The sequence below is a fragment of the Sardina pilchardus genome, chromosome 9, assembly GCF_963854185.1.
Source record: "Sardina pilchardus chromosome 9, fSarPil1.1, whole genome shotgun sequence".
Lineage (NCBI taxonomy): Eukaryota > Metazoa > Chordata > Actinopteri > Clupeiformes > Clupeidae > Sardina > Sardina pilchardus.
Genome location: NC_085002.1, coordinates 34,571,777 through 34,593,568, shown reverse-complemented (window position 1 = coordinate 34,593,568; position 21,792 = coordinate 34,571,777). Strand labels below are relative to the sequence as shown.

Sequence of the window (21,792 nt, the reverse complement as noted above, 5' to 3'; positions counted from 1 at the left end):
GGGCCGCTAGTTGAATAGGCCTGGCCTATAGGCTATTTTAAAACGGAGGCATGTTCATTTTAACCGGCGACGCTGGGTAGCTAACCCAGCATTTGTTATCACAGATTTGGTCCCCATCACTTTTGACAACTGAAAATAAAATGTATTTAACAGAAATATCTTTAATACATGCCTATCATGTCACTTTACTTATAACCGTAGGCTACATGCATGGCGAAGATCGCGCATTTTGTAACATTGTAACAATGGATGGTCAGATATGCGATAGGGCAGTGAGGGTGATTCATTGTAACCATCTACTAGGCCTAGCTCCGCAAAAGAAGCTTCTAGCAACTTAGAACTAGCCTATATGGATCTCGTTATGCATGTTCATGTTGATTTAGAGATATGCATAGACTACCGTGGGCTACTGTGCGTATAACAGCATTTTATCATGTGGTGAATTAATGACTAACGTCAGTTTAACATGTCAGAACTTTTGATCGGCGTTTCAAGCGCATGCCACGAATAAATGAACTCGACTGACTGAATCCTTTATATTTCTTGGCTAAGCGCGAAGGTAATGACATTTGAACTGTGGCGTAACTGGTTGAGGCATCTATGTCACACGTCAGGGACCGGGGTTCAAAACCTACTCCACCAATCTCTCCGAAACCCTTAAGACAAAAGGCTTTATTTTATTAAAAAAAATGAAAGTTTTGCGATTTTTTTATGATTGCGATGTCTGCTGAAAAGAAAAGTTAATATGTGAATTCGTGGTTCAGCGCGCACACACACACACACCTTTTTACATTTACACAATAGGGCTCGGGCACACGCCTTGCATTCTTATCGCCGCCATTTGGTAGCGCACTGAACGTAATATCCATTCATTCAGATGCACAAGACAAGAAGCAGAAATATAGTAGGCTAGCGATTTATTCTTTTCCTCTTGCGATCGTGGGTTGCACTGTTACACCCCACTACACAGCAACATACGACCAAGAAGGCAAAAACTAAGTAACATGAACACTAAAAGGCGGGAGTAAATCCATAGTAATCCATAGTAAACTAAGGAGTGAAGCTGCCAATGTGGCTGTGCCCGCGAAGTTTTGATGTCATGATCCCGAGCCCTAGTGTGAGGGAGTGTCTGTCGAGAGAGAGGGGGGAGGGAGGCAATCGTCCTCAATGCCGTATAGGTAGGCTATAATGTCTAGTGAACTGGTTAGACAAGTGTGGGGGAGGGGGAATGATCGCACAAGACAATTGCTCTTCATGAAATGGGTAGTCTCACAGACGTTTGTCGATGTTTAAACGTAGCCTACTACATCACTTGCGAAATCGTGAAAAGACGTGGCACATAGAATTATTAGGCTACTGGATTTAATATAGCAAGTCCATAGACTTTGTTCATCCTATATTAGCCTATATTAAAATGTAATGTGCTGCGGGGAAGCATTGGGGAAGTCAGTTTAAGTTGTCCTGTAACAATTTGCCTCTTATTATAATCAAGAGTATGCAGCCACTACGCACATAATAGCCTAGGTTATTACCCCATGCAAAAGAAGGCCTTAAAGTTAACGGACTGAAGGCCTGTTTACATGTCAAACATGCATTAAATCTAAGAAACGAAAAACACAAATATCATGTATTGTGTCGTAAACAGTTAATGACTTCGTGGCTGGCCACTATGCGCAACTGCATCGTGCAGTGAGCTGAAGGATAGGAGGACCGACACTTATTAACACAAAGCTTTGTAAAGCACTAACAACCACCCCTCAAAGTTCATTGTCCATAAGTCCGAACAATAAGTATAAAAATCCGACAATCCAAAACGATAACGAGATCTCCCAGAAACGAAAAACAAGTTTGTTGAGTAGCCTAGTCCTTCCAACAATCTCAGCTTTTGCGTTTGTTAGATAAAAGGCATTCTGTCCTGCTGTATTCCAATGAGAAAAAATCATCCACAAGGTAGGCTAAGGGTCACGGTAATGCAGCATGCAGGAATCTATATACGCACAAAACGAATGAATGGGTTATATCGGCCAAAACGAATGAATGGGTTGGGAGAGTCGTCTGGCTGTGTCAGCAGACTGCAGTAGGTCTCGAGGGGTTAAATAGCGCACGTACTTGAATTTTAATCTGAAGAAGACCACACGGTCGAAACGTCATTCCTTTGTGATAAAGAAAATAAAATCAAATCAAAAAAGAAGGATTTCAAGTGTGCGAACCTTTTTCCATTTTTTATGATTTAGCCTACTCTTGTTCTGCACCTTGACCGGGGATGTGCACAAACTTTTTTACTACACTTGAATTTTAAACCAACTCTTCTCTAGCCTATATCCTATAGCCATACTTTAATAATCAGATGTTATGCTCATTTTTGTAGGCTACACCCAGGGATGGAAATTAGCACCAGCCACCAGCCAAATGCTGGTAAAATCCGAGAGTGACTGGTAGATTTCAGACAAAAAGTCATATTTTAACATTGAGTGGCTGGTTAATTTGACTAGAAATCTGCTATTGGCTGATAGATTTTCACATTTTCAAATTTTAATTTCCACCCCTGGCTACACCTCACCGGCAAGCACGCACGCAAATGCTGCTTTTGCACATCTACAATATTGGCCAGGCTATATAGAATTAGGACTGTATTTTGCCTTCGTGCAACTTTAGTTGTGCTCAATCTAAATTAGGCTATTGTCAGTAAGGATAGGTCATATTACCAAATGGCGAACCTCGAAAATTATTTAGGGCCGTGTCCATTATTTAGAGCCGTGTCCATTACGCATGCAGTTATTTTTTAGGCTATTGTTTTATTTGAGTGTTTTTGTCTACCATGGCAAACATAGTTGAAACGTTCGCTCTAAACTTATGTATTTCCAATCGGCTTTCACAATCAGCTACAGCTGCGCGGCGCGGCGCAGATGATCTCCATGAAAACTTTAACATAAGCCTATTAATGACCTCATGTCGGAATGGCACGTTGTTTGAAAAAAAAAAGTTAAATAGCCTAATCCTACCGCCGAGTGAGGATATGTCGGAATGAACAGCGGATACCAGCTGGGTTGTAAAACATTCGAAAACTCTGCAACTGCAATCTGACATGCCGAGCCTCTGTTCAATACGGAAGAAGACTGTTTCCCCCAATAACAAATTTGCCAAACACAATTCGGGAGAAGCAGCGGACAGGAGCTCCACCACAAGCAACCACTTCTAGCCCAAATTAACATGGCAACGTTGCCTATGACTAAAGTGTCTAAGTAGGCTAGTCCTACTAATATTACATTTGATTGGTAGCATGTTTGTATCGCGCCAGTTTACCCATCCCCTCCATCAAAACAGCTTAGAATCAATCAAAGAATCAGCTGTGTCGGCGTTAGGCTGTAGGCGATTTTCTATAACCATTTCAACTGTCAATTTCAACAATGGTTTATTGAAACGTCGTTTGATTAATTTCGCCAGTCATCACCTTCATTTTAATGATTAAATGAGATTAAGGAGTCGACTATTGACGGATATGTAGTCTTCATCATTAAATGCAGCTGAAATGCGGGATGAAACTTTCTGCCACCTGGTGGTTGTTTGAGTACATTGCCTTAGCTTCGAAAAAAATCGGCTGGACAGCCTGCGGGATCTCTTCGGGAGTCCCGCGGGAGAAGGTGCATTCTCAACCCGTACCCACTGTAAGTGAATAACAGACACAGTCTAAGTCTTGCTCAGTAAAACTGACAGAGTCCTCGTAGTGTGAATTGCTATCAAGCGTGGCACATAGTATCTTGCGCGTGATGCTATGCGGTTGGCTTCTCGATCCGTCTCAGCGAGAAATACAATAAGGAAACATTATTATACTCCTAACATGAATCAAATGTAAACGTGGCACAAACTAAACGTGGCACAAACATGTGGAAAAACCCAGCTCTGACCCAGATACAATGGCTCCGGCCCTCGGCCCATGCTATCACCCATATCTGGATGTTCTAAGCTACAAGGCCTTCTCTGACCTAAACATGGCCAACTGTGCAGCTAATATCAGAGCTTAAAGGATCCCATTCTATGAACACATCAGAATACAGTCAGAATACCCCAGAATTCAACAAAAGTCCAACCAACCAGCTGATTCTCAGTAGTAACTCTTCAGCCAGGCAGAGCAGCTAATTGGTGAGATCACCTGTGTTTAAGTGCACAGATAGAACCAATACGTGATTGGACTTTTACTCTCTGAAGCTTGACTTTTCCACCTCTGAGTGTGAGTGCGTGTGCGTGTGAGTGTGCGTGCGTGCGTGTGTGTGTGTGAGTGGATGTAAGGAGCATGGCTTTCTATGATGCAGTGAAATGGGAGTTAGGTTAAGGAATGTTGTGGAGTGCATGGAGAAGTGTGGTATATATGAAGTGCTGCAGTGAGGTGTGTGTGTGTGTATGAGTGAATGGGTAGACAGAGAGAGCTGATAATGCAGGTTCAATTTAACTGGCTGTCAATTAAACTTGATAGGGCCTTTGAGCAGCTGGCTCTTGACACAGGTGCAAATCAGCTTAATCAGCAGTGCAGTGCGATAGACCTCTGAAGTTCGCCTACAAAAAAGCTTCCCATATATGGGCAGTTGGCTTCAATTAACTCCCGGATCTCCTTATATGGGCAACAGGGCAGCTTCAGAGGTCTATAAAAAGTCAATGGGGAAAAATATTTTGCTAATATTTCAAAAAGTATCAAGTTTACAGAACTGAAATATACATAGACTTAGTCTTATTTTCAAGACCTACGTAACAAAGTTTGAACCAAGTTTCTATGTTAAACGGTTGAAGCTAATTTGGACCTGGTTAGGAGAATAAGAAGAAGAAGAAGAAGAAGATGCCCAGGAAGAACAGAACAGTGCATTTGCATGCACTGTAATGATTTAAAAGTGTATTATTGCAGTGAGGACTTTTATTTTATAACAGTTGTGGACAGAGAAAACAGTTTAACAGGATATGTAGTCTTCAGAGAGAGATTGTATGCTTAAAGCCTGGGGAACTGACAATTGCTGCGTTTACATGAGAGCTTTAATTCCGAATAAAACCAAGTTAAATCGGAATAAAAGTTAATTCCGCTTTAAAAGAGACCATGTAAACGCTTATTCCGCTTGAAAATGATTATTCAGAATTAAACTTAATTCCGATTTAAGTGGTTGGTTTATTCCGATGTTAAAGCGGAATTAACCCCCCTCCTTGATCATGTAAACCTTTATTCCGATTAAAAGTTTATTCCGTTTGTTTGGCGCATGCTCGTACAAGGAGGAAGAAGAAGCGCATGCTCGTTTCATGGTTAATTCGGCTCCGTCTTCTTCCCCCCTTCTCCGACAGTCTTCTCCTCCTCAGCTAGCAAACGTGAAGCTTGACAATATTCTCGAGCTGCTGGCTAAATAGTAGGCCTATTATCAGAGTTACTGTGAAACCCGTTTTCATTATGTTATTGTCCATGCTGTAACGTTAACCCGAGATGACAAAAAAGTTGCTAGCCAGCTAAAGTTTGTTTTCTTCCGGTAGACCTTATTAGGCTACGTTCATGCGCCGCCTGTCCAATTGGAACCCTTCCCGACCCCCAGACGTTCAGCAGAATACAATAAAGGGTAATTAACGTATGTTCCATGTAAACGCCAATTCGGAATTATTATTTCCATGTAAACTCGAAGGAGAATATTTTAATTCCGATCTATTTAATTCTGAATAAACTAATTCAGAATTAAAAACATCATGTAAACGTGGCCAGTGTACTCCAAGTCAAGTCAAGTTTATTTATATAGCACATTTCATACACAGAGGTCATTCAATGTGCTTTACATAAACAAAAACCAAACAGTAATTATAGCAGATAAAAGCATAGATGGGCAAAGAGTAATAGTAATAATAATAATAATAATAATAATAGTAATAAAAAGATCATAATAGAAAATAAAAACAAAGCATAAATCAAGATCAAATCAATAAGGAATAATTAACATAAAAGACTCCAGATGGAATAATTAAGAGACAGTTAGCAGAAAGCATCTGAGAACAATTTGGTCTTAAGTCTAGATTTAAAACAGGCTGCAGTTGGGGCCTTTTTAATGTCATCAGAAAGTCGGTTCCAAAGCTGAGCCGCATAGCAGCTAAAAGCTGCTTCGCCATGTTTAGTTCTAACAGCAGGTGTTACTAAGAGGTTTTTCTCCTGAGACCTCAGAGGACGAGAAGGTGTGTACTGCTGAAACATGTCTGATAGGTATTTAGGTCCTGTTCCATTTACTGATTTATAAACAATTAGTAGTGCTTTAAAGTCAACTCTGTGACATACTGGAAGCCAATGCAGAGATTTAAGAATTGGAGTAATGTGCTTAGTTCTTTTTGTTTTTGTGAGAACCCTAGCTGCTGCATTTTGAATCATCTGAAGCTGTTTGATAGTCTTTTTAGGAAGGCCTGTGAAGAGCCCATTGCAGTAATCAACCCTGCTGGAGATAAATGCATGAATGAGTTTTTCTAAGTCATGTTTTGACATTAGCCCTCTCAGTTTGGCAATATTTTTGAGGTGATAAAAAGCTGATTTAGTTATCATTTTCATGTGACTGTTGAAATTTAGATCACTGTCGATTAATACACCGAGATTTTTAACAGTATCCTTTGCTTTCAATCCTTTTGTTTCAAGGAGAGTGGCAACCTTAATTCTTTCCTCCTTTTTACCAAATATAATTGCTTCAGTTTTTTCTTTGTTCAGCTGAAGAAAATGTTGAGCCATCCAAGTGTTGATTTGTTCTATACACTGACATAGAGATTCAAGGGGACCATAGTCTTTTGGTGACAGAGCTAAGTAAATTTGTGTGTCATCTGCATAGCTATGATATGAAATCAAATTATTTTGGATGATTTGTCCAAGTGGGAGCATATAGAGGTTGAATAATAGTGGCCCCAAGATCGACCCCTGGGGAACACCACAGGTCAAGGATGTTGGTGTTGAGGTACAGTTGCCGATGGCAACAAAGAAGCTCCTTTCTTGTAGATATGATTTGAGCCAGTTTAGAACTATGCCTGTAAATCCAACCCAGTGTTCTAGTCTGTGTAGTAAAATATTGTGATCAACAGTGTCAAATGCTGCGCTAAGGTCCAGTAGCACTAGGACTGATGTTTTACCAGAATCTGTGTTGAGACGTATGTCATTGAAAACCTTAATGAGAGCTGTTTCAGTGCTGTGATTTGCCCGAAAACCAGACTGAAAGTAATCAAAATACCCATTTGATGTTAGGAAGGTGGTTAGTTGATTAAAGACTACTTTTTCAATAATTTGGCCAATAAAAGGTAGATTGGATATGGGCCTGTAATTGTTTAACATGGAGGCATCCAGGTTATTCTTCTTGAGCAGTGCCTTTACAACAGCTGTTTTTAATGACTTAGGAAAAGTGCCAGACAGCAGTGATGTATTTACAATGTGAAGGACATCTGAGGCTATAAGGTGAAAAACAGTTTTGAAGAAATTTGTAGGCAGAGTTTCTAAGCCACATGTGGAGGAGCTGAGATTCTGTACTGTTTTTTCAAGTGTTTCATGGTCTATCAAGTTGAACTCTGACATCAAGTTAAGCTTCCCTCTATTTGTAGCTGGAAGTTCCAGGTGTTGAAATTGTAATGTAGCAGATATTTTGAGTCGGATTTTGTCAATTTTACCTTTAAAAAAAGATGAAAACTCATTGCATTTATTAGTTGAGAGAAGTTCGGGCGCTAATTGTGAGGGAGGATTTGTTAACTTTTCGACAGTGGAAAATAAAACACGAGTGTTATTTGAACTCCTACTGATGATGTTAGAAAAGAAAGACTGTCTTGCTTTGCATATTTCAGAGTTATATGTGCGGAGCATGTCTTTATGGATGTCATAGTGGATCTGAAGTTTGTATTTACGCCATTTTCTTTCAGTCTTCCTACACTCTCTTTTTAGGAGTTTAACCGCTGGATTTTGCTTCCATGGTGCTTTCTGTTTGTCCTTAACTTTCTTGGATTTGAAGGGAGCAATGTCATCCATAATGTTTGCCATTTTTGCATTAAAGTGATCCAATAAGTCTTCTACTGAGTCTGGCAAATTGCTTGATGTCTGTGAGAGTGCTTGCTCAAAAAGAACACTTGTCTTATCATTTATGATTCTCCTTTTTACCAACATAGATCTGTTCTGACTGTGTGGGGACATAGACACATCAAAGAACACGCAGAAATGATCAGATAACGCCAGGTCTTTAACAGCTGTGGAGACATTGAGACCCTTTGTGATAACGAGGTCGAGTGTATGGCCTTGAGAGTGTGTTGGCTCCTGTATATGCTGTGTTAGGGAGAAAGTGTCGATTAGTGCAATGAATTCCTTGGCATAGTTGTTTTCAGGATTATCCACATGTAAGTTTAGATCCCCTGATATAATAAGACAGTCAAACTCTATGCAAATGACTGATAGCAGTTCACCGAACTCTTCAAGAAAGACTTTAGCTGAATGTTTTGGAGGCCTGTAAATAGTCAGTAATAAAATCTGAGGAGAAGACTTAATGCTTGCACACAGATATTCAAATGAAGTAAATTCACCAAATGATGACTGATTGCACTGAAAAGATGCCTTGAAAATTGTAGCTATCCCCCCTCCTCTTTTATTTGCTCTGGTAGCACTCAAAAAACTGAAATTTGGTGGAGCAGATTCGATGAGGGTAGCAGCACTGTTTGCTTGGTCTAACCATGTCTCAGTTAAGAGTAAAAAATCAAGGTTGTATGTGCAAATAAGATCATTAATTAAGAATGATTTGTTTGAAAGAGATCTGATGTTTAGGAGAGCTAGTTTTGCTGTAAGAGTTGGGGAGCTATGATCCACTGGGGAAATCTGAGGCTGTAGTGGTACAGGTAGGAGATTTGACTGGTTTACCCTGTAGGCTCGATGTGCTAGTCTTCTATTACTTGTCAGAACAGGAATAGAAAATGACATAGGCTTACTGGGTCCCGGCATGTTCTCAAAACTACTGTCACTACCATTTCTATTGCAGGGACCCACAGAATATCATACAATACTCTCATGAAGTTGTTGCTGCTTAGGTGATCCTTTTGCATGCGGAGGGGGAGGGCGTGGAGGTGCACTGCGCTTCAGTGCTGAAGGTCTTGGGCTGTTAAAAATCTGCCTGGCTGCTGGTAGCAGTCTCTCCATTGTTGCAGGGAACATCATGTGCTTGAGTGGGGATGGTGACGGGTATGTGGAGTTTGTTTGGGTGGTGGAATGATGAGGAAGGGATTGGGATAGGATATTAGGTGGGTTTGGGTGGCCTGGGTAGTTGGATAGGGTGGGGTGGTTATTGGGTGTGTGGAGTGATGGGAAATCAAGGAATAAAAGTCCAGAGTCTCCATCTGCCAGATGGGGTCCTGGGGGGTTTGTTGCATCGCTTTTAGCAAGTATTCCAGTAGTGTGTTCCATGTTGTTATGGCTTTGTGGTGGCAAGGAGTCAACGGAGGTGGGGAGGGACACTGGTACATGACCCTTCCTTTCTGATAGCCTTCCAACAGCTTTGATAGGTGCTATCTTCTCCTGTTCATGACATCCATTTGTTTGCTGAGATTTCGCAGAGTTTGACGCCAGTGATTTACTATGAATCATTATAGCAGCACCCGTCTTATCATGTCCAGTGGACGTGGCTGGGCATTGTTGTTCTGGTTGTTTATGTTTCTCCAAGGTCTGCATGTTGATGTCCTCAGCTTGTTCCGTCTGTGTGGCTACTGAGCGCTTATCAGAGGCTTGGCTCAAGGTTGGCAGAGAAAATGTTGGGTGCAAGAGAGAGAGGTGATAGTTCTGAGTTAAGATCTTGGCCCCAGTCCAACTCAGCTCTGTGCTTTTTGGTCTGAAATATTCCCTGCGATTCCAGAAAAGGTTGAAATTGTCAATAAAAGTCATCCCAACTGAAAAGCATGTTTTTGCAAGCCAGGTGTTTAAACTAAACAGTCTCGTAAAAACAAAGCTTCCCTCTGCTGGGAGTGGACCACTGATGAAAGTTTGTAATCCAAGCTCAAATAGAGCAGAGAAAAGTTCCTTGAAATCTTGTTGGATATACAGTTGTTCTTTGTAAATGTCATTTGCTCCAACATGCACAATGATGCGCTTGATAGTTGTATATTTTGACACCAGTTCTGCAAGTTTGTTTTTTGTGTCAGACACTGAAACATTTGGGAAACAACATACAATCATCCTTTCCCCATTTAGAAGTCTCACTGTAGAGTCGCCTAGAATGAGGGTTGTGGGATGAACAGGTGCCGGGTGCTGCTTCTTGTCTGTGCCTGTCTTTCTATTATTATGGTTTGCTCGCTGCCTGTTTTGAGTTTTTTCCCTGGGAAAAACCTCTCTCACGTCCTGGAGGCATTCAAATCTGTTCCATAGTTTTAGGGGCTCTGGGTCACCCCTAGGACCACAAGCCCTATAGTTTGCTGATCTATCTGTATTTCTGATCCGAGGCCTGGAATTAACATCTGAGTTTACTGGTGTTGAGGTACGTACAGTTCTTGTATTACGTTTTTTGCTTTTTGGCCTGGCACCTTGCCTGCGCCAAGGCTCAGAACTCTCATTTTGCTTTGTGAGGTCGATGCATTCAATGCTATTGGTAGATTGTTGAGTTACATTCTCTGCATTTCCAGTTGTCACTGTACTCACTTCATGAGATGTCTCTCGTAGTTCATCCGTCTTTGATGAAAGGGCACCAATCTTTGATTCCAAAGCAGAAATCCTCTGTTCTAGTTCAGTACATTTACTACATGATCTCCTGCGTCTCGGGCTGGAGGAGTGCATGTTGTTTAATCCAACTTCAAGGTGACTTGCCGTTCACGTAAAGTAAAAAACTAACTATTAAAGTTTCACCGTCTTTGCTAACCTAGCTTGTAAATGAAATAAAAGAAAGAAAAAGAGTGAAAATTGCTAAAGGGATAGTAAAGCAGGAGCAGCAAGAAATGCGTCCTACTCGCTTGAGTAGGAGGAGGCATAAGATTCTAATTGCTTAACTGCCTCTATTGTGATGTCATCAGCTCAATGTTAAGTCTATGGGGGAAATTGTAATAGTTTTTAACTAATAGTTTAAAAAGTAAAAAAGTTACAAAATTGAAAAATACAAAGCCCACATCGCGCAAGTAAGACCTACGCAACAAAGTTTGAATGGAGTTTCTACGTTAAACGGTTGAAGCTGAATTGACTGTGTTAGAAGAAGAAGAACTATAAGAGGAAGCCTAGGAAGAACAGTACAGTGCATTTTCATGCACTGTAATAATAATAAACCTAGGAAGAACAATATAGTGCATTTTCATGCACTATAATAAGAAACCTAGGAAGAACAATATAGTGCATTTTCATGCACTATAACTAGCAAAGATTGAGATGTGTGTTTGGAACAGTTTTTCAAATCCCCAGGGGGGGATTTAGACTCCAGAGGGTTAACAAGAGTCTGCAGTTGAGTTCTGACCTTTACAGTTAAGTTCCCAAACCATGTTGTAATGCCATAACGGATGACCAACAGTTGCCCTATAAAACAAGAGCATGACGCCTTCATCAACGCCATGCACCCTTAGTCTTCTTAGGAAGTGCAGCCGTTAGCAAATATTAGAGCAGACAGACTCAACATGTGTGGCCCACTGTAACTGAACACATGTCACTCAACTCGTCATCGTAGGGGAGGTATTTGCCATCATTTCCGCGTTGTAATCATCAGCCAATCAAGGTGGTCACTTTAATAATGTAATGTAATGTAATAATTAGTAATGACGTCAACCATAGCAACGAACACTCTGGGGCAGATGTACTAACGCTTTTGCGCCCACTTCAGGCGTATTTGTTTCGCAACGTGCGCATAGAAAGATGGCGAGGTATGTATTAACGGGCCGCAATGAGGTGAAGGCGCAGACTGCCTGTCGCGGGAGCTGAAAATGGCAAATTGCGCTTTTCCGTCTCATGCATATGGATTTAAGGGAGTGTCAGCTGATAGTAGGAAGTTCGTGTAAAAAGATGGGAGGAGAAGCGTTAAATGCGCCTAATTATGTATTCCCCTGTATGTACTAAAACTGCCCATGAAAGCGCACGTCTATTTTGCACCTAAATATTTCCGCCTTGTAAAAGCAGGTGTTAAATGCAATTTGCTGTTAAATGCATCTATAAGAGAATCATTCAAAGACAACAAAATCGCTAATTAGACCACCAGTTTTTCGTCTTTGTACTACATCAAAAGCAACCTTAACTTTCGGTGGCTTTTCGAATGTTTACTTTCACTTTCACGCCATCCGCTTAAACTTTCCTACTTGTTAGATTTGATAAATCTTCCATAGCCTACGTGCACAAGTAAGCCTAGTTTGAGTAGAACTACTGCTCTTAATTATGTTCCTGCTTGTTGACATTATGCATTGTATTATTTCATGATCGCTAAACGTCGGATTCCTTTAAATGTTGTCATCAGTTAACTTCATTCAACTGCGCTTCTGATTGAAGTGTCGTTCAGTTGTTGTCCTTCGCAAACTGCATTAGGGGGCGGAGAACGGCGCAGATTACCCAACGAATTTCAGGATTGGTAAATAGGACTAGCCTGATAAACCAGCCTAAATGGATTGGATGTCTAATTTAGTCTGGCTCCGATGAATGGATACAACGGAACATTGTTGATGAGCACAACCCGTTGTCTTTCAAACCGTGTCTGTGCCTATAGGCCAACGCTCCCTCAAAACCCCGCCCCAGAGCCCTCTGCCCCGCCCGCGTTGATTCAAAACACATCCCTGCGTTGTGATTGGTTTAGTTGCCATCTGCCAGATTCAGGGCAGTGTTTTCAAAATGTACAGTGGTCCGAGGCCAGACCCAAATGCAGGCAAAACATTTTGCCGTCCAGCAGTTGGCGCTGGTTTTCCAGGCTAAAATAGGACGTAAACTAAAGTATTATAGCGTGTGCTTTCTGCGTGTTGGCCTTGGCGCAAAAAACGTTACGATCGCTATTCTTAGTACATCTGGCCCTCACTGTTAGTTTACGAGTTGTCATTTCTCCTCACTAAAAGTAGGTCTGAAAGGCTTTGTGAATAACGAGAAAACTCCTAGCTAATATCTTTTAGTGCGATTTAGGAGTACTCTTAGTGCTAAGATAAAAAAAAATTGTGAATACGGGCCCTGAGTTTTAACATTTCCAGTGGTGAATATTCTGAAGAAATTCTAGATGTGTTTGTATGTCATGGCTTCAATCACATCATCGCTATACATTTTTGTCCAACCTCACAAACTACCCTTTGCAGGTTTAACTAGTCATGCCTATTCATATTTGCTCTCTTACAAGCTAGAAGGAGAGATACTGTGAAGCCAAATGTCTGGACTATGTTTCACGGCTATGTTTCAAGAATTTAAGGGGTAATAGCTCACCTGTTCTTATGAATTGTGAAATGATGTAGAGGTCCCTCTTCATGTCCTTATTGCTCAAATCCTGCAGAGGTAAAAAAAAAAGAAAAAGAAAAAAAACAGTATTAGGTATGATTTATGGGATTCATTTTCATTTGTAAAATTCAAAACAATTGTAAATGGAGTGCCAAGTTGGACACATTAAAGAGTATACCGTGAATAAAGCACACAGTTGATCCATTTTCTCTGGGTTCTTGGGGCCTCCATTTTTGCTGAGTCGCACCAAAAACTTCTCACTGTGCATGAAAATAACAAGGCTATGATGATCTGCTCTTAAAGGGACACTTCCCCGATTAGCATTAAGCTTTGTATCTTTAGAAAACCAGTCATGTTTTAAAATGGTCGTGCATCATTTCCTCAGTTTGCCTTGAGATGGGAGAAATACGGATTTCAATGTAGGACTTCCTGCTTTCAGTGATGTAAAAATCATCATTTCACATCATTGAAAGCAGGAAGTCTATGGAGTTTCGTTTGTGCCAAAAAGTTCAAACAATACTTTTTCTAATTCAAACAAAAATCAATTAATCAAAATACCAAATACAAAATCTAAACAAAAAAAATAAAGTCGAAAAAAAAAAATCTAAACTCGCAAAAAAAATCTAAACTCGCAAACAAATTATTTGTGTAGTTGCAAAAAAAAAACTGTTTGAATAACTTGTCTTTTGGTTTACAATAACAACAATCATTTGCAGCGACATCATTCGTTTGTTTGCTCCTGGCTTTTTCAGTTTCGATTCTGGCTCTCGCGTTTGCGCTGCCTGTTTCTTTGCTTGTGATTCTGGCACAAACTTCACATGTGGGTGGGTGTCTGTGGGGTGCATTCCTATTGGCTGATGCGTTTTGACTGACAGCTTTACTATGGATTCAAGCGCAAGAGCTACCCACCCCCCTCCCCTCCCCAGTAGGTAGTGGTGCAACGCTCTTTTTGGCCACTATGTACAGATATATACGATATGGCGCTATTGAGCACAGTATGTCAACCGCCATATGAAGAAGAAGAAGATATTGACCACAGTAAGTTCCGTGGAGCTAGCTACACCAAAGCCATCGATGGGCTACACGCGTTATGGACTCAAAACAATGGGTTTTCCTCACTACTCATTAATCCAAGGTAAGAAGTGTAATCTAATTTGTTATGGGTCTAATTTTCACGTTTATGTGGGATGTTATGGCGTAGTTGTTACAATACTGACGCTGGTTTTAAGGTATCAGATGGCTATCTTAGCATCGTAGGTTTGTCCACATCCAAACGAGGCTTTTGATGAAATGTCGCACTACAGTAGCCTAAATTATGAATTCATACCATGTATTTATTTGTTCAGAAGTATATTGTTAATGTCCTCGCGTTATATAAGCGTATGTGTCCGATTATGTCATGAAATATCGCTATGTTGTCAACGGTAGTCTAGCATAGTATGAGCGCGATGGTGCGATCTATCTGTGGTCAGTTCATCAATGGCCCTGGCGATCTCTGGAGGTCCACTCTTTGTGAACGTTTGGAGACCACAGACATAGTATAACCTTAGTTAGAGTATTGGTTCATTTGCCTGAGAAAGACCCAAGGGTCGAAACGTTACTTTTTGTAAACATGGGAGCTCAAGCAGTGTTGCCAACGTTACCTTCTTCTGTTACATCTCCCCAGGAAATGTTATTAAGCACTGTGACCAGCTCTGTCTTTTGATTAGTACATGTAATTTGTCTTTTGCTTGTGCTTGTGTGTTTGTGCAGAACAACTCATCGTGATGGAGCACCTGTACTCCCTGATACAGCAGGATCTGAGGGGATTCCTCAGACAGGACGCAGATGTGGATTGACAACATCCTGCAGTTTGAACTGTTCAACCGACCTCTTCTCTGTCCCATACATACCACACAGTCTTTGGTCAACCTCTGCTTCATTGCCATCACAACCATCGGTCCCTGTTTCATCTGCAGCACAACACAGCACAGCTGACGGCCTCTTCTCCATCTGCAGCACAGCACCACACACCAGACAGAGTCCGCTGCGTCTTTCACACACCTGGTGGATCCTATTGTGTGCCTCACATACCTGAGAGACTCTGCTCCACAGTACCTGCAGGCTCTGCCCTGCCCCACCCCTCGCACACCCGATGGACCTAGCTGTGTCCCTCACATACACAATGCGCTGTACCCCATCCCTCACACAGCCGATGGACCTAGCTGTGTCCCTCACATACACAATGCGCTGTACCCCATCCCTCACACACCCAACAGACCCTGTTGTGTCTCTAACAAACACAGCAGGCTTTGCCCAGCCCCTCAGGGTGGCTCTGAAATCTGTGGCTTTCACACTCCCAACAGACGCTGCTCTCTCCCTCACACACCCGGCTGGCTCTGCCCGGTCTGTTGCACACCTGCAGACTTCCAGCCGCCACAAACCCAGCTCACCCTTCTCCTGCTGTGTCCTTTACAAACCAAAAAACGCAGCTGTGCTCCGCACATGACTAGCTGACTCTGCCTGGTCCCTTGCACACCCAGTGGACGTGGACACTGTTGTGACTGTTGATATTGATATTGCTGTTATTGTTGATATACATAGGTTTCTCATTTGCCAACTATACTGGCTGCGCGCGCATCCGAGAGGCAGAAAATGCCAAGCTACATTAGAAAGTTACCAAGTAGTTGGATGTTAAGAATGGTAAGCTTATATGCTATGATTAATTAAGCAATGAAAAAGTGATGTTACCTTCCAAAAAAATGTATTTATTCAGTCAGAGTTCCCAAAAGTACAGTTTGATGATGGTATTGACAAACATAGCACATCAGTTATGAAACCATGCTGTGTGATGGATGTATATCAGGTTTATGTAACAACAGGCCACATTTAATTTTATGTGTTTGACTTCATGGCGGGCCACATGAAACAGAGCAGAGGGCCACATGTGGCCCCTTACCTGGGCCTTAGTTTGCCCACCCCTGTTGTAGTAGCATGTCAATAAATTAGTTTATCCAATCATATGAAAGGAGTTTTGACAAGGCCCTGCCTTCTGAAATACATTTCAATGGAGTAGTTCCAGATGAATGTGAGGAGCTAGGTGGAACGAAATTCAAGTGGTGAGTCAGGTTAACATACAGTAAGTAGTATGTAAAATAATTCAATTTTATTGTCCTTTATTCAAAACAACACTTATTCTAATAAAGTTAAACTGCAGGATGTTGTCAATCCACATCTGCGTCCTGTCTGAGGAATCCCCTCAGATCCTGCTGTATCATGGAGTACAGGTGCACCATCACGATGAGTTGTTCTGCACAAACACACAAGCACAAGCAAAAGACAAATTACATGTACTAATCAAAAGACAGAGCTGGTCACAGTGCTTAATAACATTTCCTGGGGAGATGTAACAGAAGAAGGTAACGTTGGCAACACTGCTTGAGCTCCCATGTTTACAAAAAGTAACGTTTCGACCCTTGGGTCTTTCTCAGGCAAATGAACCAATACTCTAACTAAGGTTATACTATGTCTGTGGTCTCCAAACGTTCACAAAGAGTGGACCTCCAGAGATCGCTAGGGCCATTGATGAACTGACCACAGATAGATCGCACCATGGCGCTCATACTATGCTAGACTACCGTTGACAACATAGCGATATTTCATGACATAATCGGACACATACGCTTATATAACGCGAGGACATTAACAATATACTTCTGAACAAATAAATACATGGTATGAATTCATAATTTAGGCTACTGTAGTGCGACATTTCATCAAAAGCCTCGTTTGTATGTGGACAAACCTACGATGCTAAGATAGCCATCTGATACCTTAAAACCAGCGTCAGTATTGTAACAACTACGCCATAACATCCCACATAAACGTGAAAATTAGACCCATAACAAATTAGATTACACTTCTTACCTTGGGTTAATGAGTAGTGAGGAAACCCCATTGGTTTGAGTCCATAACGCGTGTAGCCCATCGATGGCTTTGGTGTAGCTAGCTCCACTGAACTTACTGTGGTCAATATCTTCTTCTTCTTCATATGGCGGTTGACATACTGTGCTCAATAGCGCCACATCGCATATACCTGTACATAGTGGCCAAAAAGAGCGTTGCACCACTACCTACTGGGGAGGGGGGGAGGTGGGTAGCTCTTGCGCTTGAATCCATAGTAAAGCTGTCAGTCAAAACGCATCAGCCAATAGGAATGCACCCCACAGACACCCACCCACATGTGAAGTTTGTGCCAGAATCGCAAGCAAAGAAACAGGCAGCGCAAACGCGAGAGCCAGAATCGAAACTGAAAAAGCCAGGAGCAAACAAACGAATGATGTCGCTGCAAATGATTGTTGTTATTGTAAACCAAAAGACAAGTTATTCAAACAGTTTTTTTTGCAACTACACAAATAATTTGTTTGCGAGTTTAGATTTTTTTTTTCGACTTTATTTTTTTTGTTTAGATTTTGTATTTGATATTTTGATTAATTGATTTTTGTTTGAATTTGAAAAAGTATTGTTTGAACTTTTTGGCACAAACGAAACTCCATAGAAGTCCTATTCATGGGTTTCATTGAAATCTGTATTTCTCCAATCTCAAGGCAAACTGAGGGAATGATGCATGACCATTCAAAAACATGACTGGTTTTCTAAAGATACAAAGCTTAATGCTAATCGGTGAAGTGTCCCTTTAATGAGAGAGCAAACACAATATCACCAGCATGTAATGTCTGATTCAGAGGATATCATGAGGGAAAGGGATGCTTAACTTCTTCAAACGCAGATTTGAGACAATGAACGAACAGTTATCAACAACCATTACAGTAAAGAACTATACAAACTGTTCATTTTCAAATGACTATGCAGACAGTTCATAAAAGGGGACAATGTACAGTAACCAATAAAACTGGCTTCATTTGTGTTGCAGTGGAATCCATGTATCATAGGTTGATATAAAACAGTAAATAACAAAATCCACTTGTTTTTCCCTATAATCTTGAAAAAAATGAATGATTCACAGATTCAGGGGCTATAGTAGAGTGGTTAAAAATCAGAATTGTTCAGTGTGAACTTTCCACATGCCATTGAGTGCCCCTAGTGGCTGCCATTTTTAATTCTAATAATGCTTGTCTAGTTCAGTGTTTTTCAACCTTTTTTGAGCCATGGTACATTTTTTTACATTAAAAAGATTCTGCGGCACACCACTAACCAAAAATGTAACAAAATTACAAACTAGCCTAATACAGCAAACATAATCACAATTCTCTCAATTTGTGTACAGTTCAGTTCAGAGTCTACATTTTTAAAGTAGGCTGATCCACGCTGTTTTACATCATATTGCTGGGGGCAAACACCTTACTGACTATGGGCAACACCTGCCGACAATCAGATACACCTCTCTGATTTCCAATCAGAGACACCAATTCCTCCATTGGCCTCCAGTGATTGCTGCCCCCAGCATGATGGCAGTGTTATTTACATACATTCTGGAGCCCAATGTGGTATCAAGCCTTCTATTATCTAATTACAGTGCATGAAAATGCAATGTACTGTTCTTCCTAGGTTTCTACATCTTCTTATCATACACATTCACGAAAATGGACCAAATTTGGTGGGCTTGTGTGTTATTGCTATTGCTAGTCAGAGACTGAGCTATGGCCTAGGGTGTGGCGTAGGGACTCTATAGCGCCACCTAGCGTGTTGTCTGTTGTGGTTTACACATACATTCATGAAAAATAACGAAATTTGGTGGGCTTGTGTGTTATTGCTACTGCTAGTCAGAGACAGAGCTCTGGCTTAGGGTTTGGCTAGGGACTCTATAGCGCCACCTAGTAGCGCGTTGTCTGTTGTGGTTGACAGATACATTCACGAAAATGAACCAAATTTGGTGGACTTGTGTGTTATTACTGCTAGTCAGAGACAGAGCTTTGGCCTAGGGTGTGGCTTAGGGACTCTATAGCGCCACCTAGCACATTGTCTGTTGTGGTTGACACATACATTGATGAAAATTAACCAAATTTGGTGGGCTTCTGTGTTATTGCTATCGCTAGTAAGAGACAGAGCTCTGACCTAGGGTGTAGCTTAGGGATTCTATAGCGCCACCTAGTGCATAGTTTGTTGAGGTTGACACATACATTCAAGAAAATGAACCAAATTTGGTGGGCTTGTGCGTCATTGGTATCGTTAGTCAGAGACAGAGCTCTGGCATAGGGTATGGCTAAGGAATTCTATAGCGCCACCTAGCGCGTTGTCTGTTGTGGTTTACACATACATTCACGACAATTAGGTAGGCTTGTATGTTATTGCTGCCGCTAGTCATGTGTGTTGCTCATGCGCATGGCCACCAACATGCACATGTTGCTTTGTTAGATTCCGAAATGTCACAGGTCTGCACCGCAGGTGCCAGGGCCCGCCATCGCCGCTTGCGGCTATATTTAATTATTTTTTTAACGCTATTAAAAACACGCATCTTATACGCTGCATTTCCTTTCTCTCCCTCCTTTCACTCACTGGTCTCTCACACACTCACGCACCTACACACAGATACACACAGCCCCTCCCCTCCGTGCTCACCGCCTCTGTCTCCATTTAAACGAGATCATCCCTGGAAACATGGAAGCTTCGCCTACTCAAGGACCAACTTTTTAAGAATGCGACTGAAAAAAATCTATGTCGCAATGGTTGACCTGATGCTGCTCGGGTGAAAGCATACGGTACATTGCAAGTTTTCATTGTAGACTATGCGTGTCGTGCTACTTTACCAAACAAGTAAACCCCCTAGCCTTGGCCCGCTTTCTCTCGCTCTCCCTCCTGTGCACACTCAATGGACGCGCGCCCCTCTCGACATGCACATGGAGGTGTTTGGTTGCTTCTAACTTCATCTCTGTTTGGATCCTAATGAATGAACTGGGCTAGCTAAGTGCTATCAAAGTAGCGCCGTGCACAAGAGCCAGTGAGTGCACGCATTGAAACGTGAGAGGTATGTATCAACTTGTCTCATCTGGCAATTGTAGGCACTTACTTACACCTGAAAACACTTGCACAGAAAACAGAACACCAATCGGTCTAAAGCTTAGCACAACAAATAGGCCTCAGGTAGCCATTTTGAGAACTTAGCAAGCATGGAGACTATGGGTGCCTCTCAACATTTCTACTCGATCCTCAATGCTTGATCCTCAAGGGGCGTTCCCACTGATCTATAACTAGCAGTGGATAGATTATCCCATTGTTGCCGCCCCATCATTCTTTATCTAGATCAGTGAGGACGTTGAGGCAATTGTTTGTGTGTGTGATATAGTATTGCCCCTTCTATTTCTCTTTATTTCTGTAAGAATGTTTGTTTTTTGCAAAAACTCTTGATTACAACTTTTGAGTTTTACAGAAGACGAGGGCTGAGAAAATGACCAAATAATAAAAAAAAAAATAGAAACACAAAGACAGCAGTGTTTTATATAAAGTGCATCAGTTTTTTACTGGTGGTATGGAAGGGTGATTCAAATGGTGCTTGTGTGTTCAGTTTTGTTGCAAGAATTCAGTTTTTAGAAAGGAGTGTTATGTTTTCATTGCAGTGTTTCATTTTGACATAGATGTGAGTTGTTTATCCCCAAGTGTTATGTCTTATATAGCTGTGTGTATAGTGTGTGTAAAACATGTGTAAGCAATAGGCAAAAACTGTAATATGAAAAAAAACGTGAAGTGTTCCTTTAAGCTCGGCGTTTTGGGCCGCACTGATGAATACTGTAGTGATCATGTGATCTCAAAAAGCATGCTATTGCTGTTTAAACATTTCCTTTGCCGTCCTCTCCAGCAGCCTGCACTGTGTGACTGCAGCGCTTCACTTTTCACTCCCAGCGGTCTCTCCCTACAGCCCTAAAAATTAACACGATGACCTGACATGCAAGCTACGGAGCCAAAGCGCCCAAATAGTGGATGAGAAGATGAAGCAGAACTATTGGGCGGTGTGAGCAGGCTACTCCTGCTCACCTCTCTATCCGACTCCTCAGCGGCTCTCTGCCGATACACACAGCTCTTCCCTGCTCCTGCCACTTACGTACACACACACGTACTGTACACACATGCACAAAAGCAAACACTCATCAAGCAGCACCGCAATAGCAAGCCAGGGTGCAAGTTCATTCTCATCCAGCCTATGCATGGGCTCTCCTGGCCTGGTTTTGTTTAGTTTCACTATCTTAAAAAAATGTGATAATTTCATGTAATAACGGGATAAATATCTTGTAAAAACATGAAAATATCATATCTTGAAATAACAAGATATTTTCATGTTATATAACGTAAAAACATCATTATCATGAAATAATGTGATAATTTCATGTAATAAAACGTGAAAAAGATCTTGTTATAACAAGAAACTTTCACCTTATTACTTGATACTGAGCCTTTTTTTTCTTTTTTTAGTGTGACAGCAATACACT

At 41.4% G+C, this 21,792-nt stretch overlaps 1 protein-coding gene across 1 annotated transcript in view; it reads right to left on the bottom strand.

Annotated features, from left to right (window-relative positions):
* Nucleotides 1–21,792, bottom strand: part of dock3 (dedicator of cytokinesis 3) — a 597,933-nt gene that overhangs the window by 494,872 nt on the left and 81,269 nt on the right. The window contains exons 10-11 of the mRNA XM_062544851.1: nt 13,551–13,632; nt 13,361–13,421 (exon numbers count right to left, since the gene is read on the bottom strand). Of these exons, the coding sequence (XP_062400835.1) occupies nt 13,361–13,421; nt 13,551–13,632 (143 nt within the window). The remainder of the gene's footprint in view (nt 1–13,360; nt 13,422–13,550; nt 13,633–21,792) is intronic.